Source organism: Citrus sinensis, chromosome 9 (genome assembly GCF_022201045.2).
Source record: "Citrus sinensis cultivar Valencia sweet orange chromosome 9, DVS_A1.0, whole genome shotgun sequence".
NCBI lineage: Eukaryota > Viridiplantae > Streptophyta > Magnoliopsida > Sapindales > Rutaceae > Citrus > Citrus sinensis.
Genome location: NC_068564.1, coordinates 1,486,436 through 1,512,964, shown reverse-complemented (window position 1 = coordinate 1,512,964; position 26,529 = coordinate 1,486,436). Strand labels below are relative to the sequence as shown.

General features: G+C 33.1%; 2 protein-coding genes across 5 annotated transcripts; both read right to left on the bottom strand.

Annotated features, from left to right (window-relative positions):
* Window positions 1-8,401: 8,401 nt before the first annotated feature.
* LOC127899735 (receptor-like protein EIX2) lies at window positions 8,402-25,212 on the bottom strand. 4 transcript variants are annotated; one of them, XM_052433569.1, is made up of 3 exons: window positions 24,781-25,212; window positions 16,084-17,753; window positions 8,402-9,276 (listed from the first exon to the last, which is right to left on the bottom strand). In XM_052433569.1, exons 2-3 carry the CDS (start codon window positions 17,726-17,728, stop codon window positions 8,417-8,419), a joined length of 2,505 nt encoding a protein of 834 aa, XP_052289529.1. In that variant the 5' UTR covers window positions 17,729-17,753; window positions 24,781-25,212; the 3' UTR covers window positions 8,402-8,416. The 4 variants fall into 4 exon arrangements, with proteins under 4 accessions (XP_052289529.1, XP_052289528.1, XP_052289527.1 ...); XM_052433568.1 differs by lacking the exon at window positions 24,781-25,212 and adding an exon at window positions 17,812-18,240; XM_052433567.1 differs by lacking the exon at window positions 24,781-25,212 and having other exon boundaries at window positions 8,402-9,235; window positions 16,043-17,805.
* LOC102618388 (receptor-like protein EIX2) lies at window positions 21,694-24,774 on the bottom strand. Its single transcript, XM_006490534.4, has 2 exons — window positions 22,196-24,774; window positions 21,694-22,015 (listed from the first exon to the last, which is right to left on the bottom strand). The coding sequence occupies exon 1, from the start codon at window positions 24,695-24,697 to the stop codon at window positions 22,199-22,201; it is 2,499 nt and encodes an 832-aa protein (XP_006490597.3). The 5' UTR covers window positions 24,698-24,774; the 3' UTR covers window positions 21,694-22,015; window positions 22,196-22,198.
* Window positions 25,213-26,529: the final 1,317 nt, after the last annotated feature.

The following is a 26,529-nucleotide window of genomic DNA, read 5'->3' as shown; positions in this document are numbered from 1 at the left end:
TAAGGATAAGAGATCGAGCTCGATAATAAAACCAAGGAATGCATTTTCTTACACTATGGACATGAAGAATTTGGGTACAGATTATGGGATCCAGTGGCAAGAAAATTGATCAGAAGTTGAGATGTCGTGTTCTTCGAAGATCAGATAGTTTTTCCACCTGTAGTTTATAATGATCATGGGGGAGTTGGAAAGGATAATAATGATGGACCAGTAGAACCAGTTGATCAGGCACCTCCAGGACCACCTGCACCACCAGTTGAGCCAGAATTGAGAAGATCTACAAGAGAACAACTACCTTCTACTAGATATCCTCCACATGAGTATGTGATGCTTACAGATGGAGGTGAGCTAGAATGTTTTGAAGAAGCCATGTCTCACCAATATAAAAGTGAGTTGGTTAAAACCACACAAAAGGAGATGAAATCCTTGAATAAGAACCATACTTATGGCTTATTAAAGATTCCTAAAGGAAAGAGGGCACTGAAGAACAAATGTGTTTACAGGTTGAAGACTAAAAATAATTTACAACAACAATACAAGGCTAGATTGGTTGTGAATGATTTTAATCAGAAGAAATGTGTTGATTTTGAAGAAATATTTTCTCCTGTGGTGAACATGTCTTTTATCTGAGTTGTTCTAGAATTAGGAACTAGTTTGAATTGGGAGATTGAACAGTTTGATGTAAAGACAACTTTCTTGCACGGTAACTTAGAGGAGGAAATATACATGGAGCAACCTGAAGGGTTCAGTGCCAAAGGTAAAGAAGAACCTGTGTGCAAGTTGAAGAAAATTTTGTATGGGCCGAAACAGGCACCAAGACAAGGTACAAGAAGTTTAATTCTTTCATGGAGAATCATGGTTTTAACAAGATTATATGCGACTATTGTGTTTTTATGAATAAATTTGGTGATAATGATTTCATCATTCTTTTGCTTTATGTGAATGACATATTGATTGTTGGTCATGATGCTAGTAAGATTGACAATCTAAAGAGAGAGCTTAGCAAGTCTTTTGCAGTGAAGAACTTGAGACCGACGAAACAGATTCTTGGCATGAAGATTTCCCGCGATAGAAAATCTGGGAAGTTATAGTTATTTTAAGAAGCATACGTTGAAAAGGTTTTTGAAAGATTTAACATGAGTAAGGCAAAACCAGTTTGTTCTCCACTTGCAGGCCATTTCAAGCTTACTTCTGAGCATTCTCTTACAAGTGAGAAAGAGAAAAAAAAAAAGATGAAAGGAGTTCCTTATGCTTCAGCAATTGGTAGTTTGATATACGTCATGGTTTGTACAAACCAGATATTACTCATCCAGTTGGTGTAGTCAGTCAATTTCTCTCCAGTCCGGGTAAAGAACACTAGACAATAGTGAAGTGGATTCTCAGATATCTCAGAGGCACTTCCAAGACATGTTTATGTTTTGGTAGTGACAAACATGTGTTACAAGTATACACTGATGTAGATATGGCGAGAGATGTTAATTCCAAAAAATTCATATCAAGATATTTGTTCACCTTTGCAGGGGGAGCAGTCTCATGGCAGTCCAGACTTCAACAATGTGTTGTCTTATCTACCACTGAAGCAGAGTATATTGGAATCACTGAAGGTTGCAAAGAAACCTTGTGGATGAAGAATTTCCTATAAAAGTTGGGTGTGAAGTAAGACAACTTTATTATATACTGGACAGTCAGAGTGTCATTCACTTGACAAAGAATTTGACATACTATTCAAAATCCAAGCATATTGATGTAATGTATCATTGGATACGAGATGTACTTGATAAGAAACAATTATAGGTTTAGAAGATACACACAACAGAGAATGAGTCAGATATGATAACAAAGTAATTGCCCAAGGAGAAATTGAAAAGCTGTATGTAAAAAGCGGGCTTGGTGGCACTCTATAGTCCTCTAGGGGCAAGGGCTCCAGCAGTGCAAGACCTTCGTTCTCGCTCAACCCCTCACATGATCTGGAGAGAGATTTGTCGGGTCCATCTTATTTGGGACCTAAAAACCTAAAGTTTAACAAGTTTGGGTAATTAAGTAATTAAAAAAAATTGAAGGGGACAAATAAAATTTATCATGAAATTTGACTTATAAAAGCAAATGAAAGCCGCTGCTGTTAGCCTAAAGGGCTACACATAATGTAATTTTGATGATAACAAACATGTGTCTTAAGTAACAATAATAAATATTGTATTTCACATTTACACTAGTTTTTTTAAGGATAATATTTATGCAAGTGAATCAAGTGAAATCAAGATTGAAGACACTCAACGGACAACGGCGAAATCAAGAATAAAGCTTAGAGCTCAACGGACGAATTATTGCGACAAATTCTTGTAAAGCCGGTATGATTTAATTGATGCATGATTTAGCATTTGAGAAGCTCAAGAGATTAATTTAATTAAATACTTTTCATAAACTAAAATATTTTATTTTTATAAAGTAAAGTATTTTGTGGATTTGAGTAAAATTGGACTTAAATGTTAAGATTTGAAATCTTTGATTTTAATAAGTATCAAATTTCGGAGTTGGATGTTTTTACAAATATTTTAAATGTTTTGGGCCATACTATAATTTATGAATATTTTGAACTAAAGTGAAAGGTTTTGAGAACTTTGAAAAATATGGGTATTATGTTGAAAAGGACCTTTGTGCGAAACAATAAAATCTTTGGGGCCATATCATAATTTTAGGAAGTTTGGGAAAGAAAATTATTTTTGGGAAGTTCTGAAATTGGACCTATTTGTAAAGTTTTCTGACGTTTTGGGCCATAGTATAATTATAGAAAGTTTTGGGCTAAAGTGTAATTTCAATGAACAGTGTTACTATAGCAATTCAAAAATAACGGTAATATTACTGTTCCTGAGCGGCTAGCCGGATAAATCAAGCGGCTAGCCGGATAAATCAAGCGGCTAACCGCTTGAGCGCTGGAATTTGCCTATAACGGCTAGTTTTTGGGCTTCCACTATAAAAACTCAACTCAAACTTCATTTTAAGGACCAATACATGCAAATATAAGATCATACAACATATATTGAGCTTCCAAGACGCAAATCATTATTGATTGAATCATTGTTGAGCTATTAGTTGCATATCAACTCTTAAAGAGAGTTTTTGTTGTAATTTTCATTCCTTACCAAATTGTGAGTGTTTAAGTGTGGGAAACACTTGGGGTGAAGAGATTGGGGAGATAATCTCTTGGTTGTAAAGGTTCATTGACACCTTGGAAGTCAATTGTAAAAACTTGAAGCCTTGGGAGGCTTAGATAGTGAAATCCTCGAGCTCGGTTGGCTTGGAGGCGTGGACGTAGGCGGGGATTGCCGAACCACGTAAAAATCCGCGTGTTTGTTTTTCTCTTCCCTTGCTCTTTTTATTTTTACGCTTGCTTGAATTTATTGTTCTCTATTTCATTAAGGCGTTAGATTGATTTATTGTGCGAATCGTATTGCATTATTTTTAAAAACCCAATTCACCCCCCTCTTGGGTTGCGTTACTTGCATTTCAGCTGCCTAATAGTGTGTGCGCGCGAAAGAGAAGCGGCGAGAGAGAGAGACAGAGGTCAGTGAAGGTTTTTAATTTGGAGGCAGGATTTTTAATATTTAATTGAGCGATCGGAAGGTGAAATTAACCTTTTTTTTATAATTTTAAGGATAAGTTTCTAGCATCGTCCTCTATAATCTATTGGTCTTGATATTTATTTTATTATCTCTTTGGCTATTATTTGAGATATTCACTTGTTAGAGAGACAATTATTAAGTTGTTACTGTAAGCTAAGAATATTGAGATTCTTGATATTGGTAGCCTCTAGTATTATCTAGAGAAGAATTTGTACTGTAATCTCATTAATACAGTAGAAGATTATATCAGACTATGGTCCCGTAGTTTTTTCCACTTTGGGTTTTCCACGTAAAATATGTGTATCTTGTGATTGGTTTTCGCTTTGGATTTTGTTAGTTTATTTTTTTGTCTATTTATTTGTAGTACACATCCTATTTTAATCACACAAAAAGGAAAATAATTTTATTTCCGCTTAATTTGCAGCTACTTGTAATAGTCCATTTCCCAACATTATTTTATTAATCTATTTTATTATGGAAAAACGAGTAATTGAAGCTAATTGATTAGATGATAATTATAATATATATTAAAAGACTTAAGAAAAAAATTATCTAATCAATATTCTTTAATTACAATATTAAAAGACTAAAAAAAGAAATCGTCTAATCAATTAGCTTTAATCACTTGTTTTCCTAAGATAAAATAGATTAATAAAGTAATTAGAGCACTTCCAACCACGGGCGGATCTATTAAAGGATAGGCATGGCCATGGCTCTTGTAAAAAAAAATAATAATAATTCAATACTTAATATTTTATATTAAAATAAATATTTATTAATAAAATACCTATTTTATAGGTTTGAAAAAATTCTTTAGCCCCTTCAACCAAGATTGACTTGTTCCGCCCCTCTTCCAACTTCAAAGTATAGCGACCCGGTCCAGAATAAAGCACAAGCACTACCTTCGCTTTTCTGTATCAAAGACCTTGAATCCTACCAACTTACCACCCTCTTTAATTCGTAGGCCTTTGCAAATTTCTTAAATTCGCAGGTGCTAGTTATGCTGGCACAGTGATCTCTTCGTTCATACTTTTTCTTTGTTTTGATCTTTGAATCCTACGAAGCTGCCACCCACATATCAACATCATTTCTAGTTTAAACATTAATTAACATCACTATAATCTATTTAGCTTTAGGCTACTTTATTGAATCGTAGGTGTATGCTGAAAAAAAGGACTAATATTGGCATTTGATTTGAAGAGGTTGGGACATCCTCAGGATTTACGAGCTTATATATTAGGCGTAGATAAAAGAATTGATTAACTTTTTTAAGAGGTTGAAACAAATGCCTTGAGCCACCCAAATCAATGTGTTTGTAATTTCTAACTAATGGAAGTTACATACTTACATTGCAGATTAATTGGATTCCTATCACATGAAAAAGTAAGCTCTCTGATATGCTTCTTTTTACCAGCACAAGGCATGAAAGATGATGATTTTTACTTGCAAAATAAAAAGTTTTATCCACCTTCAGGAAATAAAAAATGTGAACATCAGTATTGAAAATACAAGGATAATGAGCTAGAAATCAGTAATATCAAGATACGATCGAAGGAAAAAACCTTGAAGCACCTAAATCAACTTTAAGTAATTTGTAATGAAAGAATAGTAGCTCGAAATGGACTTTCTATCCTATGAATATTGTGTCTACTTTGATCTTGGTTCGACAATTGACAGGAGTTATAATGTCTATACAACAAATATAAGGAGGCGATAACCTAATAATAGTAAATTTAAAGGGCCAAGTTCATAATATTTAAACTATAAATAGTGTTGTTAACTTGAGTGAATTTTGCTCATAAACAGATGAGATTGAGAGGATCTTAATCCGACATGAAGACATATTTCTACCACTGAATTAGCAACCTACCCAAGTCTTGTCTGCAATTTGAATTTATTCTCAGCTGCTATAGCATAAAGCCAATCTTTTTTACTAGTTAAGAAATTAAAAGGTAGACCTGTCTCCATGAATTAGTAAGTACGCTGCCCAAGCCTCCTCACAAGCAGTAATACCAAACATAAAATTGAAGAAAAATGGCACCCAAGTCAATACCAATTCCTAATTAATGAAGTTACAAGCTATCGTTGCATAATAACTAGATTCCGATCAATTACTGAAACAATAACATAAGTGTCTCGTATATAGAGGATGTGCTACATAGAACCCTAAACAAAGTTCCTTGTAAGCTGACACTTAATATCAAGTACCATATGAAAACACAATATTATTTAGATATCTTCGGACCCTATAACGACAACTCTATTCAATAAGGAGAGAATGTCATCTGAGAGACACCTAATTGCTCCTGCAAGAAACGGTAAACACAGGAGAACAAAATGTAGTATTAGTTTGGAAAAGAAGAGCATGCAAGCGGTTCAATAAGGACAGAATGCCATCCCAGAGAAACCTAAATGCTACTGCAAGAAACGGTAAACACAGGAGAACAAAATGAAGTATTAGTTTGCGAAATAAAAACATGCAAGAAAAACATATATTGATTTATTATTACCACCTTGTAACGTCCAATTAAGTTTATTCTTTCATAAATAATAATAAAGAAAAAGGATACATACACCCCAAGATTTAGGGAAACGGTTAGGTAGACCCTCAAGTTTTTAATAAAGGAAATCAAGATCATTTTTTTTTTCTATAATACCCTTTAACTCTATTAACTCAAAAAATTGGCTCCAATGTTTTATCATAAATATAAATATAATATTAAAATAAATGTAACAATATATACATTTTAAAATAATTTTAATATTTAAAAGATATTTTAATACTTTAAAGTCTTATATTATATTAAACTAAAGTTTATAGTAAATAGAAAAATAATATAATAAGAAATATATAAAAATTTAAATTATTTTCAATGTTATGTAAATATAATTTTAATGTTATTAATATGTGTGCTATATTTTATTAATTGTAAAATCTATTTAACCCAAAGATTTATTTAAATTTTTTATAATAAATAGAAAAATATTATTAAAATAAATATAATAATTTACATTTTAAAAATTATCTTATATATCAAAAATTATTCCAATATTATTAGTCTACTAGACAATTAAACAATTTAAATTAAATTTTATTTATTAAAAAATTTTAAAAGTCAAAATTTTTAGTCCCTATTTATAAAGGGTGTTATAGTTAAAAGGATATTTTGGTGTCTCTTATTGAAAATGTAAGGGTATATATGACAATTTCCTCAAACCTTAATAGTGTAGGTGTCCTTTTCCTTAATAATAATTATGGTAAGCGACAAAGCTTCTCTAAGTACCCACTTTTCTTTAATTTTTTGGCCCCCTCAAAAGTATATAATTTGTATGTTATGGTCTCTTCAAATTCATTAATTCCTTATTATGTGGCTTTTGTTGAAACAAAATCTTGAATCCTCTCCTGCCTATTATTAACTATTTATTTTTTAAATGAATAATTCTCATTAAATCAGAAAATAATTTAAACAAAAAAAAGGGAACTCCAGTAATACAATAGAAGTACAATTTTAAGATCTGTTATTACTTAACATCGCTATCAATTTGGCTTCAAAACACTCTGTTTTCTTTTTCATCGTAAATGATTCTATGCACCTAATGCGTGAAAAACTCATTCAAGATGTTAGCATTTAATTAGCTGGCCTTTATAATTAATTTCTTGAAATTCTTTGATCCGGTCATGCATAGTAATCCAATTCTTTATGTTGTTCGGCAACCTCAATTAGGCAGTGTGGCCGATGAAACTCAATTGAAGAACAGAGGAATTAAAGAAAATGAATAGCGAGAAAAATAATTTAAAATGAAATTTTATTACTTATCTGAAAAGTTACATCAACAATACAGGTTTTAAAAAATTCTTCAAATGAGATTCTTTAAAGTGTGAGAAGCGCTATCTCATTTGAAGAGTTTTTGGGAGTCTTTAATTTAGCGTTATAATATTTTTATCTCATTATTGTTGAAGAGAGAGAAGTGCTATAATTGCTATTATTTGAGTGGAGAAAGAATATTAATTAAAATAATATGAACTTAGTTTTATTTGAAGAGTATTATGGGAGAGAATTAGTTTTTTACTCTTATATTTGACACATAGGTAAGCAAATAAGAATTTAAACAGTAGAATTAAAAGAGTCTTTTGGTGATGCTGTCTGAACTTTGAATTTTACTGAAATTTTCATTTAATTAATTTAGCAAAGTAATAATATCCACTTTAATTTTTTCTGTGTGACGCAATGAACAAGTACATCAACTAAAAAATTACTCGAGAGTCCATAAAAAAAAAAACTAAAACTAGAAAGGATTGGTACATATTGATTGAAGAAAAAAGAAAGAAAAAATCTACGACTGTCCAATAAAAGTTGAGGGTGCTATCTTAAAAAAAAAAATGCAAACATTGATCCATCAGCTGAAACCAAGCACAAGTATATATAAAGCATAGAAGATGGACTAAACAGAGGAGCCGTACACAAGATCCTTTAAGCATACACTCAATAACAAATACCATATGAAAAGACTGCATTATTCTATTGTGTAGAAAGCTTCAGACCATTCTCAATTGAGCAACTTGTACAGTAAGGAACAGAGTGCCATCCGTGAGAGACGGAATGCATAGCTGCCTGCAGTCGAAAATAGTGAAAGAAAAAAGAAAAAAAATGAAAAAGCATTAGGTTTTTGAGAAAGTAAATCATGGAACTGGAAAGAGTAAAACTTTAAGAATATTTAAGGAAAATTAGAATACTAAATGAGCATTACAATTATTTTCACTCTCTCAAGTTTAACAGGTGAGGAAGTATTACGAATTAGTTCCTGAACCTTCTTTGCAATTTGGCAATATTCACCACCGCTGTCACGTAAAACCAATTTTTGATACCAGTCAAGAAGTTGTAGTACCGATGTCTCCAAGAACTTTTCACTAATAAAGCGCCGCAGAATCCCCAAAATCCAACAAAGAAACCAAGAATCAAACTCACGTAAAATCCGAGAGTTATAAATTGATCCTCATCTTCTGAAGTGTTTGCATCATCTTTGCCTGGAGGCGGAGCTAAGTCTTCATCTGGACACTTATTTGGGAGTGGGAGGCCGCAAAGTTCATTTCCAGCATACGTTGAAGCATTGAAGCTCTGGAGTTGAGTGCCCGATGGAATTTTGCCGGACAAGTTGTTGTATGACAAGTCCATGACGCTAAGACCACTTAACTGAGAAAGGCTTGAAGGAATGCCTCCAAAAAACCGATTTCTAGACAAATCGAGGAAATCCAATGATTTTAACTGACCAATTTTTGGAGTGATTTGTCCAGTTAAATTGTTTCTCGAAAGGTTCATAGCAATCAACCCAACTAGATCCATTATCTCTTCAGGAACTTCTCCACCTAACTTATTACTTGAAAGGTCAAGCATCTTTACAAGTCCCAGAGTGTTTTGGTACTTGTATTGACTTCCTTTCCATGTCAACACCGCTTGGCCAAAATAGAAAGTGACGTACGAGGTCAGTGGTAAGCTACCTTCAACAGTGAAACTATATTTGGAGGTAACGGAGAGAACGGAACTTTTTTCCTGGGCCATGGCAGTAAAATTATTGAAACATTTTGGTATGATTCCCGGTATATTGTTTGATGAAAGGTCCAAGATCTGAATGAACTGTAGGTGGCACAGCTGAAAAGGTATAATCCCCTGGAATTTGTTGGACGTCAGCCTAAGAACAACCAATTTTGGAAGGCTTTCTCCTATCCATGTTGGTATCTCTCCAGATAACGCATTCCTCCCAAGATCCATAAGTTTCAGTAGTAAGCAATTCTGCAGAGTTGAAGGCAATTCTCCAGTTAAGCTATTGTTGTACAAGCTCAATATTTGGATATTTGGTAGGGAGCCCATCGAATCTGGAATTTTTCCAGAGAAGTTATTGTTTGCCAAATCCAGAATGCCCAACCTATCAAACAAGAGCCAACAATCTGGGAGTCTTCCTGATAGTAAGTTATTTGAGAGATCAAGATCCATCAACTTGTGGCCACTGATAGAACATAAGAAGGAAATCGATCCTGAAAACTTATTTTTGGAGAGATTTAATGATGAAGCGTTTGAAGGAAGTGGCGGAATTGGACCCTCAAAGTGGTTTGAACTGATATCTATATAAGTACCATAAGTATCAAACCTTAAAGATAAATCTGGAAGTTTACCCTTGATCTGGTTGTTAGAGAGATTTAAAAAAGATAGTTTCTTTCTGGATGAATCCCAAAACCAATCAGGGATAGTATCTGAGATTCCAGTATTGGAGATGTCAAGTGAAACAATTTGAGTTTGAGTTTGCAGCCATTTTGGAAAATGACGCCCCATCTTGCAAGAGCTGAGAGTTACAAGATTCAATTGAAATGGAGGAACCCAATCATGTCTGAATTTCAAGTTGAAAGAGTTATCATCTAAATGCAATGCCTTTAAGTTGGAGGTATTCGAAAAAAAATCTTCAGAGATAACACCTGTCAGTGAATTCCCAGATAGTGACAGCTCCTCAAGCTTGTACATCCGGCCAAGACTTTGGTTGATAGTGCCATTTAAACGATTGCCTCCAAGATACAAGCTTTTCAAGGATGAAAGTCCTCCAAGCTCAGGTATTGGCCCTGTGACGGCATTGTTGTCTAAATGAGTTAGCATCTAAATGCAATAGCTTTAAGTTGGAGGTATTCGAAAAAAAATCTTCAGAGATAACACCTGTCAGTGAATTCCCATATAGTGACAGCACCTCAAGCTTGTACATCCGGCCAAGACTTTGGTTTATAGTGCCATTTAAACGATTGCCTCCAAGATACAAGCTTTTCAAGGATGAAAGTCCTCCAAGCTCAGGTATTGGCCCTGTGACGGCATTGTTGTCTAAATGAAGTGACTCCAGGGAATTCTTGGCGCATCCACAAGACAGATTTTGAATGAACTCAAAGAGCTGTCCACTGAGTTTATTGTAAGACAAATATAATTCATTTAAGCGACACATGTTTCGGAAGAATTTTGGAATCCCACCTTCAAGTTCATTAGAATAGAGGTCAAGATATTGCAAGTTTGAAAGGTTTCCTAGCTGAGGAGGAACTGACCCAGCAAACCCAGCCCAAGCAAGATCGAGGTGCCTCAATTTGCTACTGAGGGAACCAATGAAATCAGCCATCGGAATTCCACTGAAATTACTGCCACTGAGGTCCAAATAAGTTAAATGTTGCAATTTAAGCAAAGAAGGGCTTAATATTTTACCTTTCAGTTTTGGATCCCCGTCTTGATGAAGATCAAGACGGTATACGTGGCGCGTTTTGTTTCTACAGTAGACTCCTATCCATTCACAGCAGTCACTTTTGTTATCTTCACTTCCCCAGGAAGACAGAAAGCCATGTTCATCCACCAGGCTCTGTTTGAAAGTGAGGAGTGCTTCTCTTTCCTCATCTATGCACCTTATTGTTGTGTTGTTAGAACAATCTGCAACTCTTGGCGCCAATTGTAACGAAATCACCGAAAATAAAGCTACTTGTGGAAGCAAAAGGAGCCACTTGGATTGCATTATAATTTTATTTGATCTGCTATGGATATACATATATGATATATCTGTTTAGTTTTGTATGAAACCCAGGAATCTATGCCAATTTATACTTCGTTCATCTCAACGTACAAGTCTTCAGTCAACATGGAAAAAAAAATTAAAAGAATTCACTATATATTCTTTTTAATTAATTATCGTTTTATTTTGTATAATAAGACATACATCTCCAAGCTTTCGCGAAAAGGACAAAACACAGCCCCGTTTCTATAAAAGGACTAATGCACCCCATCCGTTAACTTTTACTATTAAATGGACTATTTTATTAGTTAGGGTTTAGACATGCACAATGACACTTACACCCTCACCATGATTTATTAAAAGTTATTTTTAACAAAAGTTATATAAATTTCTATGAATATTATGTAAGACTCAAAATTAGATTTAATTTTATTTATATATCACAGACTCAAAATTAGATTTAATTTTATTTATATATCACATATGTGTCTAGTAATATAAGAATAAATTGTTAATTTTATTTTGACTTAATCTACATCAAGCGAAATAATTTTGCTTAATTAACTTGTGTAGTAAACAACTACTATTATAGAAAATTAAATAAAAAAGTTTATAAATATCATATAATAAATATAAAATTTATAGTTAGAACAATTCAATTGAACTTATTACACTTGTTTTTAGTTTCTAATTGATGAGCGATTTTTTCTTTGTTTAATTAAAACAAATGAATAAATTACTTTTCATTAAAATTTTGTAGAACCTGATTAATTTTGTAACAGTTAATAATTTTTTTATAATTTACTTATTTTTATATTTTATTTACTAATTTTATATATAATTTATAAAATTTATGTTTACACTGATATCTTAGAAATTTTTAATCGAATGACACATCACTTCATGGCCGTCGCGATGTTTTCATTATGCACAATTTATAATGGCAATAACATGTACTTGCCGTAGATGAATGGTCATAAATTAAATTATTTATATGGGGTACTTAGGAAACTTTGACTCTTTGTTATTCAATATGTTTACATGAGATTCTTAGATATCATACTATTAAGCATAAAAAGAACTTATATTAGATTAATTTTAATTGGGCTTAATTGTTATATTCATGAGATGACATAAATTGATTTCGAATTGTCACTCTAAAATTAGGGATTAATTAATAATTAGGCAATTACTAGTTGAATAGTGGTAGATTTTGAAACTTTGGTAATTGTTGTCTTATTGAATTCTCCTTAATTTTAATTGCTTTCTTAGTTTAATTGGTTTAATTTTCTTAGAAATTCAATTTGCTCAACTAGGTTAGAATTAATATTAATTTTAGATTTAAATTAGACTTTTCAATTTATAACAATATTTGTGGGTTCTACCTCGTTACCACTATTCTATTTCTAGATTCGTGCGCTTGCGAGTATATTAAAATTTTTCACAACACTTGTCTCACATAAAACCAGTGGGAACAAGTGAGACAGGCAGTGGGACAGACGCCTATCACACATAAACCCACTAGTTTTATGTGAGACAGGCACATGTCTCACTTGTTCAGGGCTTCTGTTTTGCTCGATTTTTCAGAGGTTTCAATGATTTATCTTCATTTCTCAACTCAAACTAACTACTTTAATAAGTCACATTGTTTTATTAATGAAAAATAATAACATTTGCAACAAAAACCCACTTTAATTTCGAACTCAAATGATAAAATCAATAGATTAAAAGTTTAGGTTATGGTAAGAGTATAAACTAATCTTAAGAAGCTTTCCAATTGATAATTATATATTTAATTATGTAATACTTGTTTGATGAAATTTGTTACTTTATTGAGAGTGATGGAGTTTGTTGAGAGTGATAAAATTTGTTAAGTTGTTGAGGAAGATTACGGTTAGAAGTGCTGGAATTGAAAAAACGGCATGCATTTGTAAATTTGATGAAAGTGCTGAGGGTAATGTAGTCCAAAAATAGGATGTTTGTCTAGTTATGATAGAAAAAATTTTAGAAGATTAAAGTTGAAAAACACTAAAATTTTATGGTCATTTTTGTAAATTTTCCAATGAGAATAACAAAAAAATAAGACAAACAAATGATCATAATAATTCTGTAGCTTTTTGTACAATTGAATGTCTTGCTTAAACAGAGTATTTTACTCTGCACACTTACCTAAACCAATAATTTCTCGTCAGTAATTTCAAACATTGATCCATAACATCAGAGAACTTTATTGATTGTCTTTATTAATTCCAAGATAGATTACATTACAAGCACTAATTAACCAAGCCTTTACATATAAGCATAGAAAACGATCATCACTGACCCATAAACAACTAAAACAATTTCCTTTAAACAAACACTCAGTATCCACTTGTACTATAACGAGAAGACCCCATCTTTTTCGTGTATCTGTCGACCATGAAATCATCACACTAAACAATAAGGACAGAATTGAATATTTGAATGCCAAACCTGAGAGACATACTAGCTCCCGCTAGAAATTAATAGAGCCAAAAAAAAAAAAAAGGTAAACGTCTATTATTATTATGGTCTCTTCAGATTCATTAATTCCTTATTATATGACTCTTATTGAATCAAAATCTTGAATCCTCTCTAGCCTATTATTAACCATTTATTTTTTTAAATGAATAATTCTCATTAAATCAGAAAATAACTTAATAATAACAAATGGGAGCTCCTTCAGTAATACAATAGAACTTCAATTTTAAGATCCATTATTAATTAACATCGCCATCAATTTGGCTTCAAAACACTCTGCTTTCTTTTTCATCCTAAATGATTCTATGCACCTAATGCGTCAAAAACCATTCAAAATGCTAGCATTTAAATAGCAGGCCTTTACAATTAATTTCTTGAAAGTCTTTGATCCTGACATACATAGTAATCCAATTTTTCATGTTGCTCGGCAAGCTCAATTAGCCAGTGTGGCGGATGAAAATCAAATGAAGAAATTAGGAATTAAAGAAAATGAATAGGGAGAAAAATAATTTTATATGACTAAGAACATTATCAAACGGCAAATTAAATGATATTTTACTATTTTTTTGAAGAGTCACATTAGCAATAAAAGTTCAAAAGACTCTTTAAAAGAGATTCTTCAAAGAGTTAGAAGAGATATATACAATATATATATATATATATATATATATAGACACACGCACATACACATACGTACATACTATGTTATTTTTTATTTTATTATTGGTGAATAGAGAAAAATGTTATAATTACTATTATTTGAGTGGAGAAAAAATTTTGATTAAAAGAATATAAACTTATTTTTATTTGAAGAGTATTTTGGGAGAGAACTAGTTTTTCACTCTTCTATTTATCACATAGGTAGTAAATAATCATTTGACTAGTAAAATTAGAAGAGTCTTTCGATCAGACTTTCTGAACTTTGAATTTTACTGCAACTATCATTTAATTAATTTAGCAAATTAATAATATCCACTTTAATGTTTTCTATGTGATACAATGAAGAAGTACAACAACTACAAAAACACTGGAGAGTCCAAAAAAGAAATTAAAAAAAAATAAATAAATAAACACACACACAAGAGTAAGGACTGGCACATGTTAATTGAAGAAAGAAGCAAGAAAAAATCTACGACTGTCCAGTAAAAGTTGATGGTGCTATCTTAAAAAAAAGTGCAAACATTGATCCATCAGCGGAAACCAAGCACGAATACATAAAGCATGGAAGATGGGCTAAACAGAGCAGCCATACACAAGATCCTATAAGCAGACACTCGATAACAAATACCATATGAAAAGACTACATTATTCTCTCGGGTAGGAAGCATCAGACCATTATCAATTGAGCTATTTGTACAGTAAGGAACACAATGCCATCAGTGAGAGACGTAACACATAGCTGCCTGCAGTCAGAAAGAGTGAAAGGAAAAATAAAAAAAAAGGAAAAGCATTAGTTTTTTGAGAAAGTAAATCATGAAACTGGAAAGAGTAAAACTTTAAGAATACGAAGGAAAATTAACATACTAAATGAGCATAACAATTATTTTCACTCTCTCAAGTCTTAACAGGTAAAGAAGTACTACCAATTAGCTCCTGAACCTTCTTTGCAATTTGGCAATATTCACCACCGCTGTCATGTAAAACCAATTTTCGATACCAGTCAAGAAGTTGTAGTAACGATGTCTCCACGAGCTTTTCACTAATAAAGTGCCACAGAATCCCCAGAATCCAGAAAAGAAACCGAGAATCAAGCTCACGTAAAATCCGAGAGTTATAAATTGATCTTCCTCTTCTCGAGTGTTTGCATCATCTTTGCCTGGACGCGGAGGTAAGTCTCCATCTGGACACTTATTTGGAAGCGGGAGGCCGCAAAGTTCATTTCCAGCATACGTTGAAGCATTGAAGCTCTGAAGTTGAGTGCCCGATGGAATTTTGCCGGACAAGTTGTTGTATGACAAGTCCATGACGCTAAGACCACTTAACAGAGAAAGGCTTGAAGGAATGCCTCCAAAAAACCGATTTCTAGACAAATCGAGGAAATCCAATGATTTTAACTGACCAATCTTTGGAGTGATTTGTCCAGTTAAATTGTTTCTCGAAAGGTTCATAGCAATCAACCCAACTAGATCCATAATCTCTTCAGGAACTTCTCCACCTAACTTATTACTTGAAAGGTCAAGCATCTTTACAAGTCCCAGAGTGTTTTGGTACTGGTATTGACTTCCTTTCCATGTCAACACTGCTTGGCCAGAAAAGAAATCGCCGGCCGTGGTCAGTTGTAAGCCACCAGCGAACCAATACTCGGAGGTAACGGAGAGAACGGAACTTTTTTCCTGGGCCATGGCAGTAAAATTATTGAAACATTTTGGTATGATTCCCGGTATATTGTTTGATGAAAGGTCCAAGATCTGAATGAACGGTAGGTAGCACAGCTGAAAAGGTATAATCCCATGGAATTTGTTGGACATCAGACTAAGAACGATCAATTTTGGAAGGCTTTCTCCTATCCATTTTGGTATCTCTCCAGATAGCGCATTCCTCCCAAGATCCATAAGTATCAGTAGTGAGCAATTCTGCAAACTTGAAGGCAATTCTCCAGTTAAGCTATTGTTGTGCAAGCTTAATATTTGGATATTTGGTAGGGAGCCCATCGAATCTGGAATTTTTCCGGAGAAGTTATTGTTTGCCAAATCCAGAATGCGTAACCTATCAAACAAGGGCCAACAATCTGGGAGTCTTCCTGATAGTAAGTTATTTGAGAGATCAAGATACATCAACTTGTGGCCACTGATAGAACATAAGAAGGAAATCGATCCTGAAAACTTATTTTTGGAGAGATTTAATACTGAAGCGTTTGAAGGAAGTGGCGGAATTGGACCCTCAAAGCGGTTTGAACTGATATCTATAAAAGGACCATAAGTATCAAACCTTAAAGATAAATCTGGAAGTTTACCCTTGATCTGGTTGTTAGAGAGATTTAAAAAAGATAGTTTCATTCTGGATGAATCCCAAAACCAATCAGGGATAGTATCTGAGATTCCAGTATTGGAGATGTCAAGCAAATCAATTTGATTCTGAGTTTGAAACCATTTTGGAAAATGACGCCCCATCTTGCAAGAGCTGAGAGTTACAAAATTCAATTGAAATGGAGGAACCCAATCATGTCTGAATTTCAAGGTGAAAGAGTTATCATCTAAATGCAATGCCTTTAAGTTGGAGGTATTCGAAAAAACATCTTCAGAGATAACACCTGTCAGTGAATTCCCACCTAGTGACAGAGACTCAAGGTTGTACATCCGGCCAAGGCTTTGGTTGATAGTGCCATTTAAACGATTGCCTGCAAGATACAAGCTTTTCAAGGATGAAAGTCCTCCAAGCTCAGGTATTGGCCCTGTGACGGCATTGTCGGACAAATCAAATAACTCCAGGGAATTCTTGGCGCATCCACAAGACAGATTTTGAATGAACTCAAAGAGCTCTCCAGTGAGTTGATTGGAAGACAAATATAATTCATTTAAGCGACACATGTTTCCAAAGAATTTTGGAATCCCACCTTCAAGTTCATTAGAATAGAGAAAAAGGATTTGAAGAGAGACCATGTGTTCAAAAGCATCAGGAATCGAACCTTGTAAAAGGTTATCACTAAGCCCAAGCTCAACAAGATTGCTACTAACATTGAACAACCAAGGGTATATTGAAGAAGTGAGATTGTTTTCAGAGAGATCAAGGAACTCAAGAGATTTACTGGAATTAAGGTGCAATAGATCATCAGCCGATGGAAAGAAAGGTGGAAGGTCACACCCTTCAAGGATCAAGGTTGTGAGGGACGAGAGCTTACGAACTACAAGAGGCCAGTCGTTGGAATTACTGAGGTTATTATGACCCAGGTCAAGATACCTTAAAGATGAAAGATGATAAAGCCAATGGAGCAGGTTTCCGACAGTTAATAAATCATTGTACCCAAGGTTAAGATATTGCAAGTTTGAAAGGTTTCCAAGCTGAGGAGGAATTGGCCCAGCAAACCCAGCCCAAGCAAGATCGAGGTGCCTCAATTTGCTACTGAGGGAACCAATGAAATCAGCCATCGGAATTCCACTGAAATTACTGCCACTGAGGTCCAAATAAGTTAAATGTTGCAATTTAAGCAAAGAAGGGCTTAATATTTTACCTTTCAGTTTTGGATCCCCGTCTTGATGAAGATCAAGACGGTATACGTGGCGCGTTTTGTTTCTACAGTAGACTCCTATCCATTCACAGCAGTCACTTTTGTTATCTTCACTTCCCCAGGAAGACAGAAAGCCATGTTCATCCACCAGGCTCTGTTTGAAAGTGAGGAGTGCTTCTCTTTCCTCATCTATGCACCTTATTGTTGTGTTGTTAGAACAATCTGCAACTCTTGGCGCCAATTGTAACGAAATCACCGAAAATAAAGCTACTTGTGGAAGCAAAAGGAGCCACTTGGATTGCATTATAATTTTATTTGATCTGCTATGGATATACATATATGATATATCTGTTTAGTTTTGTATGAAACCCAGGAATCTATGCCAATTTATACTTCGTTCATCTCAACGTACAAGTCTTCAGTCAACATGGAAAAAAAAATTAAAAGAATTCACTATATATTCTTTTTAATTAATTATCGTTTTATTTTGTATAATAAGACATACATCTCCAAGCTTTCGCGAAAAGGACAAAACACAGCCCCGTTTCTATAAAAGGACTAATGCACCCCATCCGTTAACTTTTACTATTAAATGGACTATTTTATTAGTTAGGGTTTAGACATGCACAATGACACTTACACCCTCACCATGATTTATTAAAAGTTATTTTTAACAAAAGTTATATAAATTTCTATGAATATTATGTAAGACTCAAAATTAGATTTAATTTTATTTATATATCACAGACTCAAAATTAGATTTAATTTTATTTATATATCACATATGTGTCTAGTAATATAAGAATAAATTGTTAATTTTATTTTGACTTAATCTACATCAAGCGAAATAATTTTGCTTAATTAACTTGTGTAGTAAACAACTACTATTATAGAAAATTAAATAAAAAAGTTTATAAATATCATATAATAAATATAAAATTTATAGTTAGAACAATTCAATTGAACTTATTACACTTGTTTTTAGTTTCTAATTGATGAGCGATTTTTTCTTTGTTTAATTAAAACAAATGAATAAATTACTTTTCATTAAAATTTTGTAGAACCTGATTAATTTTGTAACAGTTAATAATTTTTTTATAATTTACTTATTTTTATATTTTATTTACTAATTTTATATATAATTTATAAAATTTATGTTTACACTGATATCTTAGAAATTTTTAATCGAATGACACATCACTTCATGGCCGTCGCGATGTTTTCATTATGCACAATTTATAATGGCAATAACATGTACTTGCCGTAGATGAATGGTCATAAATTAAATTATTTATATGGGGTACTTAGGAAACTTTGACTCTTTGTTATTCAATATGTTTACATGAGATTCTTAGATATCATACTATTAAGCATAAAAAGAACTTATATTAGATTAATTTTAATTGGGCTTAATTGTTATATTCATGAGATGACATAAATTGATTTCGAATTGTCACTCTAAAATTAGGGATTAATTAATAATTAGGCAATTACTAGTTGAATAGTGGTAGATTTTGAAACTTTGGTAATTGTTGTCTTATTGAATTCTCCTTAATTTTAATTGCTTTCTTAGTTTAATTGGTTTAATTTTCTTAGAAATTCAATTTGCTCAACTAGGTTAGAATTAATATTAATTTTAGATTTAAATTAGACTTTTCAATTTATAACAATATTTGTGGGTTCTACCTCGTTACCACTATTCTATTTCTAGATTCGTGCGCTTGCGAGTATATTAAAATTTTTCACAACACTTGTCTCACATAAAACCAGTGGGAACAAGTGAGACAGGCAGTGGGACAGACGCCTATCACACATAAACCCACTAGTTTTATGTGAGACAGGCACATGTCTCACTTGTTCAGGGCTTCTGTTTTGCTCGATTTTTCAGAGGTTTCAATGATTTATCTTCATTTCTCAACTCAAACTAACTACTTTAATAAGTCACATTGTTTTATTAATGAAAAATAATAACATTTGCAACAAAAACCCACTTTAATTTCGAACTCAAATGATAAAATCAATAGATTAAAAGTTTAGGTTATGGTAAGAGTATAAACTAATCTTAAGAAGCTTTCCAATTGATAATTATATATTTAATTATGTAATACTTGTTTGATGAAATTTGTTACTTTATTGAGAGTGATGGAGTTTGTTGAGAGTGATAAAATTTGTTAAGTTGTTGAGGAAGATTACGGTTAGAAGTGCTGGAATTGAAAAAACGGCATGCATTTGTAAATTTGATGAAAGTGCTGAGGGTAATGTAGTCCAAAAATAGGATGTTTGTCTAGTTATGATAGAAAAAATTTTAGAAGATTAAAGTTGAAAAACACTAAAATTTTATGGTCATTTTTGTAAATTTTCCAATGAGAATAACAAAAAAATAAGACAAACAAATGATCATAATAATTCTGTAGCTTTTTGTACAATTGAATGTCTTGCTTAAACAGAGTATTTTACTCTGCACACTTACCTAAACCAATAATTTCTCGTCAGTAATTTCAAACATTGATCCATAACATCAGAGAACTTTATTGATTGTCTTTATTAATTCCAAGATAGATTACATTACAAGCACTAATTAACCAAGCCTTTACATATAAGCATAGAAAACGATCATCACTGACCCATAAACAACTAAAACAATTTCCTTTAAACAAACACTCAGTATCCACTTGTACTATAACGAGAAGACCCCATCTTTTTCGTGTATCTGTCGACCATGAAATCATCACACTAAACAATAAGGACAGAATTGAATATTTGAATGCCAAACCTGAGAGACATACTAGCTCCCGCTAGAAATTAATAGAGCCAAAAAAAAAAAAAAAAGGTAAACGTCTATTATTATTATGGTCTCTTCAGATTCATTAATTCCTTATTATATGACTCTTATTGAATCAAAATCTTGAATCCTCTCTAGCCTATTATTAACCATTTATTTTTTTAAATGAATAATTCTCATTAAATCAGAAAATAACTTAATAATAACAAATGGGAGCTCCTTCAGTAATACAATAGAACTTCAATTTTAAGATCCATTATTAATTAACATCGCCATCAATTTGGCTTCAAAACACTCTGCTTTCTTTTTCATCCTAAATGATTCTATGCACCTAATGCGTCAAAAACCATTCAAAATGCTAGCATTTAAATAGCAGGCCTTTACAATTAATTTCTTGAAAGTCTTTGATCCTGACATACATAGTAATCCAATTTTTCATGTTGCTCGGCAAGCTCAATTAGCCAGTGTGGCGGATGAAAATCAAATGAAGAAATTAGGAATTAAAGAAAATGAATAGGGAGAAAAATAATTTTATATGACTAAGAACATTATCAAACGGCAAATTAAATGATATTTTACTATTTTTTTGAAGAGTCACATTAGCAATAAAAATTCAAAAGACTCTTTAAAAGAGATTCTTCAAAGAGTTAGAAGAGATATATACAATATATATATATATATATATATATATATAGACACACGCACATACACATACGTACATACTATGTTATTTTTTATTTTATTATTGGTGAATAGAGAAAAATGTTATAATTACTATTATTTGAGTGGAGAAAAAATTTTGATTAAAAGAATATAAACTTATTTTTATTTGAAGAGTATTTTGGGAGAGAACTAGTTTTTCACTCTTCTATTTATCACATAGGTAGTAAATAATCATTTGACTAGTAAAATTAGAAGAGTCTTTCGATCAGACTTTCTGAACTTTGAATTTTACTGCAACTATCATTTAATTAATTTAGCAAATTAATAATATCCACTTTAATGTTTTCTATGTGATACAATGAAGAAGTACAACAACTACAAAAACACTGGAGAGTCCAAAAAAGAAATTAAAAAAAAATAAATAAATAAACACACACACAAGAGTAAGGACTGGCACATGTTAATTGAAGAAAGAAGCAAGAAAAAATCTACGACTGTCCAGTAAAAGTTGATGGTGCTATCTTAAAAAAAAGTGCAAACATTGATCCATCAGCGGAAACCAAGCACGAATACATAAAGCATGGAAGATGGGCTAAACAGAGCAGCCATACACAAGATCCTATAAGCAGACACTCGATAACAAATACCATATGAAAAGACTACATTATTCTCTCGGGTAGGAAGCATCAGACCATTATCAATTGAGCTATTTGTACAGTAAGGAACACAATGCCATCAGTGAGAGACGTAACACATAGCTGCCTGCAGTCAGAAAGAGTGAAAGGAAAAATAAAAAAAAAGGAAAAGCATTAGTTTTTTGAGAAAGTAAATCATGAAACTGGAAAGAGTAAAACTTTAAGAATACGAAGGAAAATTAACATACTAAATGAGCATAACAATTATTTTCACTCTCTCAAGTCTTAACAGGTAAAGAAGTACTACCAATTAGCTCCTGAACCTTCTTTGCAATTTGGCAATATTCACCACCGCTGTCATGTAAAACCAATTTTCGATACCAGTCAAGAAGTTGTAGTAACGATGTCTCCACGAGCTTTTCACTAATAAAGTGCCACAGAATCCCCAGAATCCAGAAAAGAAACCGAGAATCAAGCTCACGTAAAATCCGAGAGTTATAAATTGATCTTCCTCTTCTCGAGTGTTTGCATCATCTTTGCCTGGACGCGGAGGTAAGTCTCCATCTGGACACTTATTTGGAAGCGGGAGGCCGCAAAGTTCATTTCCAGCATACGTTGAAGCATTGAAGCTCTGAAGTTGAGTGCCCGATGGAATTTTGCCGGACAAGTTGTTGTATGACAAGTCCATGACGCTAAGACCACTTAACAGAGAAAGGCTTGAAGGAATGCCTCCAAAAAACCGATTTCTAGACAAATCGAGGAAATCCAATGATTTTAACTGACCAATCTTTGGAGTGATTTGTCCAGTTAAATTGTTTCTCGAAAGGTTCATAGCAATCAACCCAACTAGATCCATAATCTCTTCAGGAACTTCTCCACCTAACTTATTACTTGAAAGGTCAAGCATCTTTACAAGTCCCAGAGTGTTTTGGTACTGGTATTGACTTCCTTTCCATGTCAACACTGCTTGGCCAGAAAAGAAATCGCCGGCCGTGGTCAGTTGTAAGCCACCAGCGAACCAATACTCGGAGGTAACGGAGAGAACGGAACTTTTTTCCTGGGCCATGGCAGTAAAATTATTGAAACATTTTGGTATGATTCCCGGTATATTGTTTGATGAAAGGTCCAAGATCTGAATGAACGGTAGGTAGCACAGCTGAAAAGGTATAATCCCATGGAATTTGTTGGACATCAGACTAAGAACGATCAATTTTGGAAGGCTTTCTCCTATCCATTTTGGTATCTCTCCAGATAGCGCATTCCTCCCAAGATCCATAAGTATCAGTAGTGAGCAATTCTGCAAACTTGAAGGCAATTCTCCAGTTAAGCTATTGTTGTGCAAGCTTAATATTTGGATATTTGGTAGGGAGCCCATCGAATCTGGAATTTTTCCGGAGAAGTTATTGTTTGCCAAATCCAGAATGCGTAACCTATCAAACAAGGGCCAACAATCTGGGAGTCTTCCTGATAGTAAGTTATTTGAGAGATCAAGATACATCAACTTGTGGCCACTGATAGAACATAAGAAGGAAATCGATCCTGAAAACTTATTTTTGGAGAGATTTAATACTGAAGCGTTTGAAGGAAGTGGCGGAATTGGACCCTCAAAGCGGTTTGAACTGATATCTATAAAAGGACCATAAGTATCAAACCTTAAAGATAAATCTGGAAGTTTACCCTTGATCTGGTTGTTAGAGAGATTTAAAAAAGATAGTTTCATTCTGGATGAATCCCAAAACCAATCAGGGATAGTATCTGAGATTCCAGTATTGGAGATGTCAAGCAAATCAATTTGATTCTGAGTTTGAAACCATTTTGGAAAATGACGCCCCATCTTGCAAGAGCTGAGAGTTACAAAATTCAATTGAAATGGAGGAACCCAATCATGTCTGAATTTCAAGGTGAAAGAGTTATCATCTAAATGCAATGCCTTTAAGTTGGAGGTATTCGAAAAAACATCTTCAGAGATAACACCTGTCAGTGAATTCCCACCTAGTGACAGAGACTCAAGGTTGTACATCCGGCCAAGGCTTTGGTTGATAGTGCCATTTAAACGATTGCCTGCAAGATACAAGCTTTTCAAGGATGAAAGTCCTCCAAGCTCAGGTATTGGCCCTGTGACGGCATTGTCGGACAAATCAAATAACTCCAGGGAATTCTTGGCGCATCCACAAGACAGATTTTGAATGAACTCAAAGAGCTCTCCAGTGAGTTGATTGGAAGACAAATATAATTCATTTAAGCGACACATGTTTCCAAAGAATTTTGGAATCCCACCTTCAAGTTCATTAGAATAGAGAAAAAGGATTTGAAGAGAGACCATGTGTTCAAAAGCATCAGGAATCGAACCTTGTAAAAGGTTATCACTAAGCCCAAGCTCAACAAGATTGCTACTAACATTGAACAACCAAGGGTATATTGAAGAAGTGAGATTGTTTTCAGAGAGATCAAGGAACTCAAGAGATTTACTGGAATTAAGGTGCAATAGATCATCAGCCGATGGAAAGAAAGGTGGAAGGTCACACCCTTCAAGGATCAAGGTTGTGAGGGACGAGAGCTTACGAACTACAAGAGGCCAGTCGTTGGAATTACTGAGGTTATTATGACCCAGGTCAAGATACCTTAAAGATGAAAGATGATAAAGCCAATGGAGCAGGTTTCCGACAGTTAATAAATCATTGTACCCAAGGTTAAGATATTGCAAGTTTGAAAGGTTTCCAAGCTGAGGAGGAATTGGCCCAGCAAACCCAGCCCAAGCAAGATCGAGGTGCCTCAATTTGCTACTGAGGGAACCAATGAAATCAGCCATCGGAATTCCACTGAAATTACTGCCACTGAGGTCCAAATAAGTTAAATGTTGCAATTTAAGCAAAGAAGGGCTTAATATTTTACCTTTCAGTTTTGGATCCCCGTCTTGATGAAGATCAAGACGGTATACGTGGCGCGTTTTGTTTCTACAGTAGACTCCTATCCATTCACAGCAGTCACTTTTGTTATCTTCACTTCCCCAGGAAGACAGAAAGCCATGTTCATCCACCAGGCTCTGTTTGAAAGTGAGGAGTGCTTCTCTTTCCTCATCTATGCACCTTATTGTTGTGTTGTTAGAACAATCTGCAACTCTTGGCGCCAATTGTAACGAAATCACCGAAAATAAAGCTACTTGTGGAAGCAAAAGGAGCCACTTGGATTGCATTATAATTTTATTTGATCTGCTATGGATATACATATATGATATATCTGTTTAGTTTTGTATGAAACCCAGGAATCTATGCCAATTTATACTTCGTTCATCTCAACGTACAAGTCTTCAGTCAACATGGAAAAAAAAATTAAAAGAATTCACTATATATTCTTTTTAATTAATTATCGTTTTATTTTGTATAATAAGACATACATCTCCAAGCTTTCGCGAAAAGGACAAAACACAGCCCCGTTTCTATAAAAGGACTAATGCACCCCATCCGTTAACTTTTACTATTAAATGGACTATTTTATTAGTTAGGGTTTAGACATGCACAATGACACTTACACCCTCACCATGATTTATTAAAAGTTATTTTTAACAAAAGTTATATAAATTTCTATGAATATTATGTAAGACTCAAAATTAGATTTAATTTTATTTATATATCACAGACTCAAAATTAGATTTAATTTTATTTATATATCACATATGTGTCTAGTAATATAAGAATAAATTGTTAATTTTATTTTGACTTAATCTACATCAAGCGAAATAATTTTGCTTAATTAACTTGTGTAGTAAACAACTACTATTATAGAAAATTAAATAAAAAAGTTTATAAATGTCATATAATAAATATAAAATTTATAGTTAGAACAATTCAATTGAACTTATTACACTTGTTTTTAGTTTCTAATTGATGAGCGATTTTTTCTTTGTTTAATTAAAACAAATGAATAAATTACTTTTCATTAAAATTTTGTAGAACCTGATTAATTTTGTAACAGTTAATAATTTTTTTATAATTTACTTATTTTTATATTTTATTTACTAATTTTATATATAATTTATAAAATTTATGTTTACACAGATATCTTAGAAATTTTTAATCGAATGACATATCACTTCATGGCCGTCGCGATGTTTTCATTATGCACAATTTATAATGGCAATAACATGTACTTGCCGTAGATGAATGGTCATAATGACATAGTGATTTTTAGGTCACAGTGGTTTTCGTTGTCTTCATTGAGAAAATTTTCAACATAATCATCAAAATTCTTGAGAATTATCTTGTGACTTTTACAACATATAACTGCTCATTTATTTAACCATACGAGTTTAAATTATTAGAGAACATTGCAACTAAAAATTAATATGGGCTTTGCCAACACCAATTGCTTTGCGTAGTCTTCACGGTATAAGAATCAAACTATATGCATTTTTTCCCTCTCTCGTTCTCTCTTTTTGACTCTTCGACACTCGTGAAAAATAAATGAGTGTTCAAAATGCAGAATGTGGTCCAGGACAATGAAAATAATATATATATGCGTAACGGCAGATGCGTTCCGATACTATTTTAACAGATGCTTGGCAGCTAATTAATCTTCTATGAATGACAGGGCCAATTACTATATGCGTTGTCAATACGTTATTAGGATGTACGTGGCAGTATG

What these genes read in the sequence shown, in the direction of transcription:
- LOC127899735 (XM_052433569.1), bottom strand. Translation starts at nt 17,728, where the DNA reads ATGGCTGATTTCATTGGTTCCCTCAGTAGCAAATTGAGGCACCTCGAT. An exon ending in CAAATTCCATGGGATTATAC is followed by an intron (nt 9,277 to 16,083) that starts CTTTTCAGCTGT and finishes AGGGGATTATAC; the next exon opens with CTTTTCAGCTGTGCCACCTA.
- LOC102618388 (XM_006490534.4), bottom strand. Translation starts at nt 24,697, where the DNA reads ATGGCTGATTTCATTGGTTCCCTCAGTAGCAAATTGAGGCACCTCGAT.